General features: G+C 36.4%; 1 protein-coding gene and 1 long non-coding RNA gene across 2 annotated transcripts; one reads left to right on the top strand and one right to left on the bottom strand.

Moving 5' to 3' along the window:
• Window positions 1–1,012: 1,012 nt before the first annotated feature.
• Window positions 1,013–2,268, top strand: LOC113326695. The gene is made up of 3 exons (XR_003348482.1): window positions 1,013–1,173; window positions 1,266–1,312; window positions 2,050–2,268. It is a non-coding gene; the product is annotated as an uncharacterized LOC113326695 (long non-coding RNA).
• A 4,975-nt stretch (window positions 2,269–7,243) lies between these two features.
• Window positions 7,244–7,936, bottom strand: LOC113326168. The gene has a single exon (XM_026573942.1). The coding sequence runs from the start codon at window positions 7,934–7,936 to the stop codon at window positions 7,244–7,246; it is 693 nt and encodes a 230-aa protein (XP_026429727.1).
• Window positions 7,937–13,519: the final 5,583 nt, after the last annotated feature.

The following is a 13,519-nucleotide window of genomic DNA, read 5'->3' as shown; positions in this document are numbered from 1 at the left end:
TGTTTTTCTCCTGAAATCCTAGGGCTTGAGTAATGGAAAGAAGAAAATATGACTTAACTCATTTTCAACTATGATTTAGTTTTTACTTGGGATTATTGTTATTTGATTAGATTATATTTTATTGGTATTGTTTAAATCGATCTCAAGATATGGATTCATCACCAACGGCATCAGATTTCGTTACATCAGTAGCATTCCTTGCAGATCTTTGGTATAATTTCCTTTCACATTAAGTTGATTTTGTTAGCTAGGAATATTATTGGTATCGGTTAGGACTTCTGAGTTTCCAGTTTTTTATTTTGTGAGAAAATGTTGATTTGGGTTATGTCAATGATTCTGGTGTTGATGCTGGGTTTTTGATATCATGATCAAAGTTAGTAAGAGCTCTTACTGCACATGAAGGGCATGCTAAGTATTGAATTAAATTTATCTCTTGTGTCCAGGACATCTATGAGAATTATAATCTTTTTAAAAAAAGAAGAGAGTATGTGATCTGCATTTCTCGAAAGTGGTGGAAAATTTCATTTCTAAAGTAAAGAAGCTTGAAAATGATTTATAGAGGTATAACTTGTGGTATCAACTGTAATAGTGTTGCAACATTCTAGATGGATTTTTTAAAATCTTTTCTGGATCTTTTTTTTTATTTCAGGTGGTGTATACTGTGTTCAGCGTGGACAAAAGGAGGCCGATTTGTACTATAACTTATAGCTGTAATATAACTTGTACAATTAATATTACCAGGTTTAGTTAATTATTTGTGTTTAAACCTGTGAGAAGAGACCGTAACAAACTTCTATACGTCCCTAAACTTCGAATTGTAGATAGGTTGGTGAAGGGTAGTACAACGTGCTCTGAATGATTATGATTCATTTCAATTGAAGTCAATGCAAGCTCTCATTTTCATTCACGTTTGCTGGAACTTTTTTGTTTTATCATACATTTTGTTCTTAACGTTTTTGATTGGTGAGTTTTTACATGTGCCGATTGGTTAATTTTTGGGTAGGCACATCTTTTCTGGAGAAGTTAATGGAGCAGTTGGCAGTGACAGGTATAATGTGAAAGATGACGGACCTTCGAGAATAAAAGTATAACGTTCATCATTTACAGGTGATCTTGTATCTTCAACTTTCACAAGTGCAGCAAGCAGCTGCCTGCACAAAAATATTCTTCCAGGTCCTGCAGCCTCATTTTCTTTCACTTTAGATTGGTTCCTACTTGTACATTTCTACATCCAGATGGTGACTCTGTAATTTGTTTTCTTACAGGTTCAAAAGAGTCGGTCTTTAACAGCAAATATTGGAGCAGTATACAGGTTTGTTTCTTCATTAGTTTTTGATGCATCTTAGTTTTAGTACAATACTTCTCTTCTTTGTTTGTATTTGTCCATTTCTTATAATATAATAACAATTATAGTTGGCTAATTAAAGTTAGTATGCGCTCCATTTGTTGCCACAAGCAGCAGGGAATGAATTTGCAAGTAAGATATACCTTTACCCTATAACACAGAGACTTCAGCTCCTTTCCTCTAGCTCTATCATCTTAAAATCCCATACCCATGTATTATTGTTTGAAATCTGCTTACTTAATGCACAATCTCCTGAGCTATCGTTTTTAATTTTCACCACTTCTTGTAGAGGCTTAAATATGTCCGTTGTTCATGCTGCACCACATCTCCGCTATTGCAAATATCTCCCTGATAATTATAATGAATGAATGCAAAAATTTATTAGTTAGAGTTTGTTAGGCTCCTTGAACTCTTCACAAGTTTTAGGGGTTTGGAATATCGCTGGACATTTATTAATGAATGCAGAACTTGTCGTATTTTGTCTCTTGAAGTTGAATTTTACCTGAAATTGTGTTCTTTTTTAGATATTAAATCACCTTCTTGTTGTGGTTCCTGTTACCACCCCTGCTTCAATATTACTCATGGGGGTCATAATTAGTCTTGTCTCCTTACAAATGATGAATTTTTCAAAGTGGAATTAGTTGATTTTCGAATTGGTTCACATCAAGAAGTATTTATACTAACTGGGGTATATTGTTATACAGGAGAGTGGGTTCCCCGCAAATTCCTATTACTATTGCTTTTTGAGGAACTTCAGGAAAAGAGCACTTGAAAATGCATATGTTGATAGCGCAAAGCCTCCAACCGTTGAAGATTTTGACTTCCATATTGATGAAATTGTGGATGCAAGTGCAATGTTATGCAATAGAGATGGCGTACTTGGATATGTTTCAGTAGGTTAGGTAGCCAAAAATTTGTGTAAATCTTATAGAAGAGCTACCAAATTAGAGTGGTGAAGCTAGGTAACAGTTTAGTAAATTGAATTCAGTGAAAAAAATCAGTTTTAATATTTGGATGTAATTTCAAATTGCTTATGTTGTTTGATGAATATACATTAAATGTGCAATCTGTATTCAGATATTTGATGTAATTTTCAGTAATTAATATAAAGTTCAATTCAATTTGAAAATGCAATTGTATATTCAGTGTCAAAACGTAGTAAGTTCTCAAATTTTGCTGAATCAAAATATGCTTCTGATTCACCAAATTTGAATACCAAAATCTGAATCAGTCTCTAGGAAGTCACAGATCCCAACCGTTATTATATTTAACAAACAAAAAACGTGATTCTAAATCACAGATTTTATTCGTCACCAGAAATGATGAGATTTGGTCGTCATACTTAATGACATTTTCTGTTTATTATTTAGAAAAAGTCACACCAAATAAATAACGGTTCGAATAACAGATGAAATCTGTGATAAATCACGTTTTATAACAGACTCCTTCTGTCATTTATAAGCCTTTCTGGACTAGTGTTTGATGGATCCACATACCCAGGTGGATGTTGCATATAGACTGTCTCAATAAGGTCACCATGAAGAAATGCATTTGAGACATCAAGTTGCCTAATGGACCATCCATTTGAGGCAGCAATGGTGAGAAAAATTCTGACAGTACTTGCATTAACCACTGGACTGAAAATCTCATTGAAGTCAATTCCATAAACTTGATGAAAACCTTTTGCTACCAGTCTGGACTTGCATCTTGCAATACTTCCATCAGATTGTAACTTCACTTTGTAGACCCACTTGCATCCCAGCACATTCATAAAAGTATGATACTCAACCAAACTCCAAGTATTGTTCTGTGTAAGTGCATTATATTCATTGTCCATTGAGGGTCTCCAGATAGGACTTTGAAAGGAAGACTTGAAGGATTTTGGTTCTCTGATCTGTTGCAGCTCAGTAACAAAAGCAGATTGAAGTGGATGAACAATTTTAAAGTGAGTTACAAAGTCAGGGTGATGCTTGGTTTTAGTAATACTCATTTTTGATCTGGTAATCATAGTATGAATGGGTGCAATTGGTGAAGAAGGTTCATCTAATTGAGCTGGTAAGGTGATATCAGTGTTAAGAGGTTCTAGTGAATGGATATCAGTGTTCAGAGGTTCAGGTAAGTCACCAGTAGGTATATCAGTATGAGTAATAGCTTCAGATGAGGGTGGTGGGTCATGAGTGAGAGAAATGGGTAATGTAACAGTGTTATCAACTGGTGAAATAGGTGCAGAAATGCAAGTACAAAAAGGAAAAGAAATCTACTCAAAGACCACATGTCTGGAGATAAAGGTCTTTTTTGGTTGAGTTAGCATAACACTTATAACCTTTGTGCATTGGACTGTAACCAATGAAGGTGCACCTGGAGGACTTAGGACTGAGCTTATCTTTCCTATAAGGTCCTAAAAAAGGGTAGCAAGTGCAGCCAGAACCTTGAGAATTGAATATATCATGCTCTTTGTGAAATAATACTTCATATGAGGTTTTATAATCAAGCTTAGAAGGGGTTCTATTTATGACAAAGGTGGCAGTTAAAAAGGAGTCATACCAAAGGGATTTAGGAATACAAGATTTAAAGGCAATAGTGTTTCCCATATCAGTGATGTGCCGGTGTTTCCTCTCAGCTACTCCATTTTGTTGAGGTGTGTGAGGACATGAAGCACAAACTGCAATGCCCAAGTCATCCAGAAACTTTCTCAAAGAGCCCTTAACCAATTCAAATACACCATCTGTCTGAAAAGTCTTGGTCTTGCAGGAGAGAATATTTTCATTAAGTTGCTTGAAATGTTTGAAGCAGACAATGCTCTCATCTCTGGTGGTCATTGGATAGATCCAATGAAGCTTGTTGTAGTCATCTATAAGGAAAATGTAGTATTTGTAACCCATATGAGACAGTGTAGGAGAAGGTCCCCCAAATGTCACAGTGAATAAGCTCAAGTGGTGTTGTTGTGACTCTTGTGGAGGACTGAAAACGCAACCTCTTACTGTTCCCTAGATGGCAGGAATGACACAAAGAATTTGCACACTTGTTGGTAAGTTGAATGTGAGAAGAAAGACTGAGCCTTAGAAGTATATTGTGAGATGGGTGACCTAATCTATTTTGCCAAATTGCAGATGGAGCCTGAACTGAGACATTAGCTTCAATAGTAGATGTCATATGAGCAGTAATAGGGTACAAGCTTCTATCTACTTTTCCTTCAGCAAAAATCTGACTTGTTGACAGATCATGAATGCGAAAACCCCAAGGTAGGAACTCAATTGAGCATGATTGTTCATTTGTAAATTTTCCAACTGAAATGAGGTTCATATGTAAAGTTGGTACATATAGGACATTGGTAAAGTAAGTGTGGCTGTATAACTATGTAAAATAGAGGTACCAACCATGGTGATAGGAAACTGATCACCATTTCCAACCAACACCCTTTCATATCCAGTGTATGGAGTGGGGTTGTGAAGGACATAAATATCATTTGTCAGGTCTGTTGTTGCTCCTGAGTCAGGGAGACAATCAGTAGCTACAGGATAGGAAGGGTCTTCAGAAATAACAGTTGTATGAACTTGAAGGCACATATTTGCCTGTGGATTATTGTTGGTGTTGTTATTGGTATTTGATTTTGAAGTTGTATAATGATAGAAACATTTGTTGGCTGTGTGGCCATTCTTTTTGCAGATTTTCCACTGGATATTGCTAAAATCGGTAATCTTGAAAGGTTGAGTGTTGGTATCTTTATGGGGTTTAAAAGAGGTATTAAATGAGGTTTTTGAGATGTATCTTTGGATGTAGAAGGTTGGAAGGTATTTTTAGTTAAAAAAGGCAGAGTTCATAGAATAATCCAAACTCTTAGTGATATCAGCTTCTTGTGTTGACATTCATTGCTCATGATGGATGAGTCTAGATCTAAGTTCGTTGAAGGTAAGTTGAACGTCTCCATTTTGAATAGAGAAAAAAAAGTTGTCGTACTCCCTCCAAACACCATAGAGGGTATACATAACAAGGTCAGACTCATGAACATGTTCATTGATAGCAGCTAGAGAATCAGTGATCTCCTTCAGACGAAGAAAATACTCAGACATGGAGGAAGAACCTCTTCTAGTGTTGTGCAACTGATTTCTAAGCATAGTCTTTTTCGCAACAAACTGATCTGATAAATTTCTTGCGAGATTTATCCATACCTGCTCCGATGAAGATAACCCAATGATAGCAGAAGATACAGAGGGAGTGAAGGTGGCGTTCAAACAGCTCATGACAAAGCGATCCCATTTCCTCCATTTAAGATACTCAGGATTCAAGACTTCAGTAGATCTAACGATGATGGAAGCAGGAGGAGGTTGGATGCTTCCATTAATGAAACCAAACAGATCTGTGCAGATAAGTATAGATTCCATCTGATTCTTCCGGATGAGATAGTTAGAATCATCAAGTTTTGAAGTAACAAATTTTGTGATAGTTGTAAATGGTAAGGTAGAGATGTTGAAATCAAAGGTTGGATTATTTGTGGTTCTTGGTTATTTGTTGCATCAGAGTTGTTTTCTGAGAAAGGTTGTTCAGGTATTTCAATATCATTGTTGAGAGGTACCTCTGTATCGAGTGGTGTAGTCATCAGATTCAAGAGATTTTAGTGATGCTAAGGTATTGATGGTGACGGCGGAAAGTGGACACAGATCCCAGGAAATCTTGTTAATGATTTCCTTCTGATACCATGTAGGAAAACTAAAACTCATGGTGATGTATCAATATTGATTAAGTCAGAGATATTAATGATGCAAGAGGTATGAATAGATAAGATAAAAGTTGTTTCATAGATAGTTCATCTGATCATTACAGCAAGGCAATAAATAGTTAAAGATAAGGACTACAAGAGAACCCTAAAGGGATAAACTTAGGATATTCCCTGTAAGAAACAAACAAAGGAAATGCAGTAATAAAACCTAGATAAAAGACATAATAACTGTCTAAGAAGTTACTTTCTAATAGATATACACACGCTTGATATGTATTTAATATTTTGTAACGCTTTCTAAGGCCTTCTGTTTAGTTTCTGTGAGAAAGGAGAAGAGCTAGCCTTGGATATCATCTCATTTACAGGTGCTTTTCATCTTTACTTGTCTATCTCTGCAAGCTTGCGAAGAGCTTGAGATATTACTGGTAAGAACCAAACGACTTAATCAGTGGCCGAGTGTAAGCGTGCTACGCTAGCTTTTGGAATCTTAGCATCCTCAAATTATCATATGCATTACAATGTCAATGCAGCGATATTAAAAGATCGTACCTGCATATTATTTTTGTCCACCATATAGTGATACGCTAACATTTAGGATCTCATGGTTCCTCATCTAACAACATTTGCATAATTTTATGATTGACAAAACAAAAGGTCACTGTTGTTTTACCTATATGAAGGGGTGGGTGGAGGAGGTAAGCAAGACAGGTGTACACATGCATTTTGATTCGCAATTTTTTGGATCATTATCTCTGAAGACAATTAGAATATTATCCTGACAGCCTATATAAGACCGGTTATGCATCTGTGACCATATCTTTAATTATGATCCAACAATCAAGTCAATGGCATTTTGATAAGGATGAACACGTAGTTTACCAGCTGATCAAAAAAAAAACACGTAGTTAACCATTACCGAACATGAAATGCTAAATTATTTCAATGATTCGAATAATCAAGATCTATTTTGCAGCCGGTAAAAAAAAAGAGATAAATTTAAGGAACAAATGTATGTAGTTATAGAACTTGTTGTATTGATATTTATTTTCTCTCATTTACATTGTATGTGTGTACAAAATTCCATGAGCATTTTCATAATAAAAAGCGAAAATGCTAATGGTGGATTATTAGCGATATTTGTTACTACTAGTTAATGTTGAGAAGTGAAACTCTGTGTTTGATTAAACATCTAAAACGGTTTCTACTCTATCTTCAAGATCTTGAAGGGTCATTTCAAGGGTTTCCAATGTCTTTTTTACATTGCTTACTTCAATGCCTTTGGAAAGGGCTTTTACAATGGCGTCAACCTTCATTACTTCGGAAGTTTCTTCATCGGACTTGTGTGCAACTCGCTTGGTGAGCAATAATTTCGAGATCAAGGTGTTCTTTTCATTTTGTACAGGAACAAAGGACAATATAGATTCAAAAACGGCTAGAGTTGTAGCTTCAACTTCTCTTAACATGTTAACTTCTACGTCGTTTTGCTTGTTGTTCTTAAGATTTGCAAGGCACTTAAGGATCACTTTTTTGGTGATCTTCTTTCTGGAGATCATGTATTCAGAAACTTCATTTGATCGTCGAATGGATGATTGTAGTTCTTGAACAGATTGTCTCATCGGAGACAATACATCCTTGATAATACTGCAAACATCCAATAACATGATAGATCCATCCAAAACAGTATCTAAGCATTTCCTATCTTGAGTAGAAAGAAAATCCTCAACTCCCTCATATAACTTTTGGAGACCAGATAAATTTTGGCAGATTGATGAAGATGAAGATGCTTTTAATTGGCGTAGTTGTTCCTCCACTGCAAGAGTGAGAGGATGAGAGTTTTTAGGTAAACTTATGGAACGAACATGGAAAGAAGCCATTTTGTATTGAATTAGTAGAAGAAGAAAGTTTATTAGATTTCAGTTTTTTGGATGAAGAAATGTAGACCTAGTGTGAAGCTTATATATAGAGAGAGAGAGCCAATCCATTCAGGCTCTCTATACACACCTTTTTTTTTTTTTTTGTTCGGTAAATAAAAAGATATATTAAGAAGAAGGCAAAAATTACATGGCTGCGACGCAGCTAAGCCACCAAGCAAAGGGAAAAACATAACAAGGAAAGGAAAAAACCCAAAAACAAAAAAAACCACATTAAGGAGGATCAAAGAACATCCTCTTCCAGTTACAAATGGCTTCATGAAGATTTATGCCGGACAAAGCTGGAAGATAGCTTGCCCATAAGAATGAACTGATTTTTGACTCAACTATAATTGCCTCCGCGGTATGCTTTTTACCATTAAAGGTTCTCGCATTCCTTTCTAACCAAAGATTCCAACAAATACTAGCTGGCAAGCATTTCCAGAGCTCGTTACCGTCGGGATTAGTCGAGAAACGTTTCCAATTACTGAACACATCCAACATAGAACTAGTGATGCAGGGCATACTACAATTCCAGAAGATTCCGCTTAGAGGTTTGGCTTCCATGGTTTCCTAGTTTCAGTCTTTCTTATTTTTAGGATTCTTTTAGATTTCCTTTTAGTTTTCTGTTTCCTAGTTTAGTTATTCTTCAAGCTTATATAAAGGCTAGATTAAGTCTTGTAAGAGCTATCTATTACTCAATCAAATTATTAAACACAAAACTTATCTTTCTCTTCTTGCTTTAATTCTCTTCTCTTCTTGCTTATAGCAATCTAGTATTGCTTTCTTTTACCTTGTTCCACATTAGTTGGTATCAACAGCTTAGTTTTAGGTTTTCATCCTATAACTTGATCCTTACTTCGCTTCTGCAACACCTTTCAGTCCTTTTTTAGTTCCTTTTCGTATAAAAAAAAAAAAAAAAAAAAAAAAAATATGACTGCTCAACCAGTTACTCTAGCAGCAATCGAAGCTCTCATCAAATCTCATACCGAGATTTTGGCAAAAAATTACTGAAGCTCTTGAGAAGTCCATGGAGGAAAAATTAGGGTTAAGAGATACCAATCTTGAAACCATGCAGAATCAACTTTTGAAGGTTGCAAAACATATAAATCTAGATTTGGATATGCCTGAGCTTGTAGACTTAGAAGGAAAAACTAAAGAAGATATACTTCAGTTTTTACAGAATGATGAAGTACCTGAAGATGTATTGCGTACTTTAAACATTAAAAAACCGTATGAAGGCTTCATAGGTCATTCAAAGAAGAATAGTTTCTCCTGCACTTGACAGTGATGATGAAGATGAACGTGAGAACGATCTAGAGAAGAATTGGATTGAAGAACGACGTTTAAAAAACTAGTCACAACCCTTACAGTTCTTTACCAGAATAAAAAATGATATTCCAAATATTCCCAACTTCTTTGGAAATTTTCGTATTGAAGAACTAACTGATTGGTTCTTTGAGGTAGAAGCTTTTTTCGAATTCATGGAAGTCCCTGAAGATTCTAAGGTTAAACTTGTGACATACAAACTCAAAGGAGGAGCTGCAGCTTGGTGGGATAAGATCTGTGATGATCGTAGAAACGCTAACAAACCGAAAATACGTACTTGGAAACGTATGAAAACTTTGATCAGGGATAAGTTCTTACCTAGAGACTTTATGCAGCAACTTTTCATCAAATTACAAACATTCAGCAGGGGGCACGAACTGTTGAAGAATATGTGTCAGATTTTTATAATTTGGTCGCACGAAATCAACTCAAAGAATCTGAAGAACAGTTAGTTGCAAGATTCATTGAGGGACTGAATAGATTAATACAAAATGGTATGACTCATTCAGTTTTTACTATGGTCGAAGCTGTGCAGCAAGCTATTAAGATAGAAAATCGTCTTATTCGTTCTTCTAGGATTTATCCATCCAGACAAGGGCGTTATCAAAATACTTACAGGGGTACCAATTCATCTCAAAACTTTTCTCCAGATACTGTTTTGAATATTCCCAGGCCTCCTTATGATGATGTTAGCCATTCACATCGACAACCTAGCCATATTGTGCCTTATACTCCACCTCTGGCTACACCTATCTTAGCCAATCCAGTTGATCTTCAGCCGGGTCAGCAGTCTCACTCTCTGCAACCAACTCCTCCTACTACAGGGAATCGGTTTCATAACAGGCAACAACAATTTCCACCGCAACAGCGAGCTAATAATGCTTATACAAAATTTCGTGGAGATAAGTGCAATAAATGTCAGCAATCGGGGCACACTTCTAGTGATTGTCGGAAATTCAATGCTTTGATTGGTGAACCTCAGTTCATTAATGAAGTCACTGGTGCGCTTAATGAGTTCGAAGATGAAGACTCACCTGGTGATGACGACGAGTTTGTTGGGATGATTCGTCCATTATTTCTTACTCAACAATGCAAGTCTCAGAGACACAGTATTTTTAAATCCAGATGTTATATTGGGGGTAAAATCTGCAAGATGATAATTGATAGTGGCAGTGTGGATAATTATATTGCTGATCACGTAGTTAAGAAGCTTGAACTACCAGTAACTTCTCATCCAGAACCTTACACTGTAGGATGGGTTAATGCCTCTAGCACACAGAAGATTACTCTTCAGTGTTATGTGTCATTCTCTTTTGAGGGTTATGAAGACACAGTTCTATGTGATGTCATTAATATGACGGCAACCCATCTTCTTCTTGGCAGACCTTGGCAATACGATCTTCACGCGGTTCACAATGGATTCGAGAATACTTACACTTTTGTTCATAATGGGAAAACCAAGGTTCTTAGTCCATCCAATTCCACTTCAAACTCTTGTGCGCAGACTGATGCTGTCGTAGCCACTGTTATTCGTTCTTTGCACCCACAACATTCTTTACATTCCCATGAAGATTCTAAGCCTATGATTGAGTTGCCTGCAAAGGTGAAGCCCTTATTATTTCAATATAATGTTTTATTTCCAGATGAACTACCAACTGCATTACCTCCTTTACGGAATATTCAACACTGCATCGATTTTATTCCTGGAGCCTCTTTACCAAACCAAGCACACTATCGCTTGAGTCCTGCTGAGCATGAGATATTACAGGGACAGGTAAATGATTTGCTTACAAAGGGTTTGATACGACCTAGCAACAGTCCTTGTGCCAGTCCTGCCTTCTTGGTTAGTAAAAAAGACAATGGATGGAGGATGTGTATCGATTGCAGAGCATTAAATCGCATCACCATTCCTTATAGATTTCCGATCCCGCGTATTGATGATATGATTGATTTACTGTCGGGCTCTATTATTTTTACTAAGTTGGATTTACGCAGTGGTTACCACCAAATACGCATTCGAGGTGGAGATGAGTGGAAAACAGCATTCAAGACACGTGAAGGTTTATATGAATGGCTGGTCATGCCATTTGGGTTATCTAATGCACCTAGTACTTTTATGCGACTTATGAATCAGGTTCTCCAACCCTTTCTCAGTAAATTTGTTATTGTCTATTTTGATGACATACTAATTTTTAGTCGCAGTGAGCCAGAACACCTCCAACATCTTTCACAAGTGTTTCAAGTTCTTGCTGACAACTCTTTATATGTTAATTTGAAGAAGTGTACCTTCATGGCTTCTTCAGTAACATTTTTGGGATATGTGATTTCTACTGATGGTATTCATGTCGATCCTTCTAAAGTTCAAGCAATTGAAGATTGGCCAGTTCCTACTTCTATTCGTGATGTTCGTAGTTTTCATGGTTTGGCTTCTTTCTATCGAAGATTTGTGAAGAACTTTAGCTCTATTTCTGCACCTTTGACTGACTGTCTCAAGAAGGAGAAGTTTGAGTGGACGGAAGCAATGGATAAAAGCTTTATTCTTCTTAAAGAAAAGCTTTGTACGGCACCAATTCTTGCACTTCCGAATTTCAACAAGCCTTTTGAAATAGATTGTGATGCATCTGTTGTTGGTATTGGTGCAGTATTATCACAGGAGGGTCATCCAATTGCATATTACAGTGAGAAGAATTCAGATGCACAAAAGAAATGGTCTACATATGAATTAGAGTTATTGGCTCTTGTTCAATCTCTTAAGCAGTGGCATACTTATCTTATACATAGGGAATTTGTTGTCAACACTGACAACCATGCTTTGAAGTTTTTGAATACTTCTGCTAAAGTTAACAGAATGCATGATCGATGGCTTTCCACACTCAACAAATACACTTTCTCCGTGAGACATAAAAGTGGCAAATTGAATCAAGTTGCTGATGCCTTAAGTAGAAGAAGTCATCTATTAACTAAATTCGTAATGAGAGTTATGCATTTGACTATATCAAAGACATTTATCCAGAAGATGAAGATTTTGGCAAACTATGGGATCAATGCAGTTCTCAAACTCATGGGGTTGATGATTTTCTTATACAAGAAGGTTTTCTTTTTAAAGGGAATCGATTATGTATTCCTCAAGGGTCTTTACGTTTACATCTTATGCGAGAATTACATGGCAGTGGTCTTGGTGGTCATTTTGGGAGAGATAAAACCATTGCCCTGATTGAAGAAAGATATTTCTGGCCATCTTTGAAACGTGATGTACAAAAGTTCGTACAAAAATGCATGGTCTGTCAGAGAGCAAAGGGTACAATTCAAAATACCGGGTTGTATACTCCTTTACCAGTTCCTGATGCACCTTGGGTTGATATAAGTATGGATTTTATACTTGGTTTACCTCGTACTGCTAGAGGTAATGATTCTGTTATGGTCGTAGTTGATCGTTACTCTAAAATGGCTCACTTCGTGGCTTGTAAGAAATCAACTGACGCTTCTAATGTTGCTTCTTTGTTCTTTAAAGAAGTAGTAAGATTGCATGGGGTTCCAAAGTCTATCACTTCTGACAGAGATACCAAATTTTTGAGTTATTTCTGGAAAAGTTTATGGATGCGCTTAGGCACAGTTCTACAATTCAGCACAACTTCACATCCGCAAACTGATGGACAGACTGAGGTTGTTAATAGATCACTTGGGAATTTGATTAGAGCTAAGTGCCTGGATAATAGTAAGCAGTGGGATGTGTTATTGCCACATATGGAATTCGCTTTCAACACTTCTGTGAATCGTTCTACTGGGAAAACTCCATTTGAGATTGTGTACTCTAAAGTACCTAATCATACTCTTGATTTGGTAGCCTTACCCACCACACAGAGTACAAACACTGCAGCCGACTCTTTTGTAGACAAAGCAACTGAATTACATAATGAAGTAAAATCTAAACTGGAGAAGTCCAATTCTAAATATAAAGAGGATGCTGATAAACACAAGAGGTTTAAAACCTTCAAGGAAGGGGAGCTCGTGATGATACATCTAAGAAAAGAGAGATTTCCAGTGGGTACTTATAACAAAACCAAGATGAAGAAATATGGTCCTTTCAAGGTTTTAAAGAAGATCAATGATAATGCTTATGTTATTGATCTACCAAATGATTGGAATATCTCCAACACATTTAATGTTCAAGAGATTTTTACGTTTCATGGTGACAATGAACTTCTGGTTTGTTTGGAC

The sequence above is a fragment of the Papaver somniferum genome, unplaced genomic scaffold, assembly GCF_003573695.1.
Source record: "Papaver somniferum cultivar HN1 unplaced genomic scaffold, ASM357369v1 unplaced-scaffold_10, whole genome shotgun sequence".
NCBI lineage: Eukaryota > Viridiplantae > Streptophyta > Magnoliopsida > Ranunculales > Papaveraceae > Papaver > Papaver somniferum.
Note: the sequence above shows the minus strand (reverse complement) of the source record. Positions and strands in the feature narration are given on the sequence as shown.

What these genes read in the sequence shown, in the direction of transcription:
- LOC113326168 (XM_026573942.1), bottom strand. Translation starts at nt 7,936, where the DNA reads ATGGCTTCTTTCCATGTTCGTTCCATAAGTTTACCTAAAAACTCTCAT.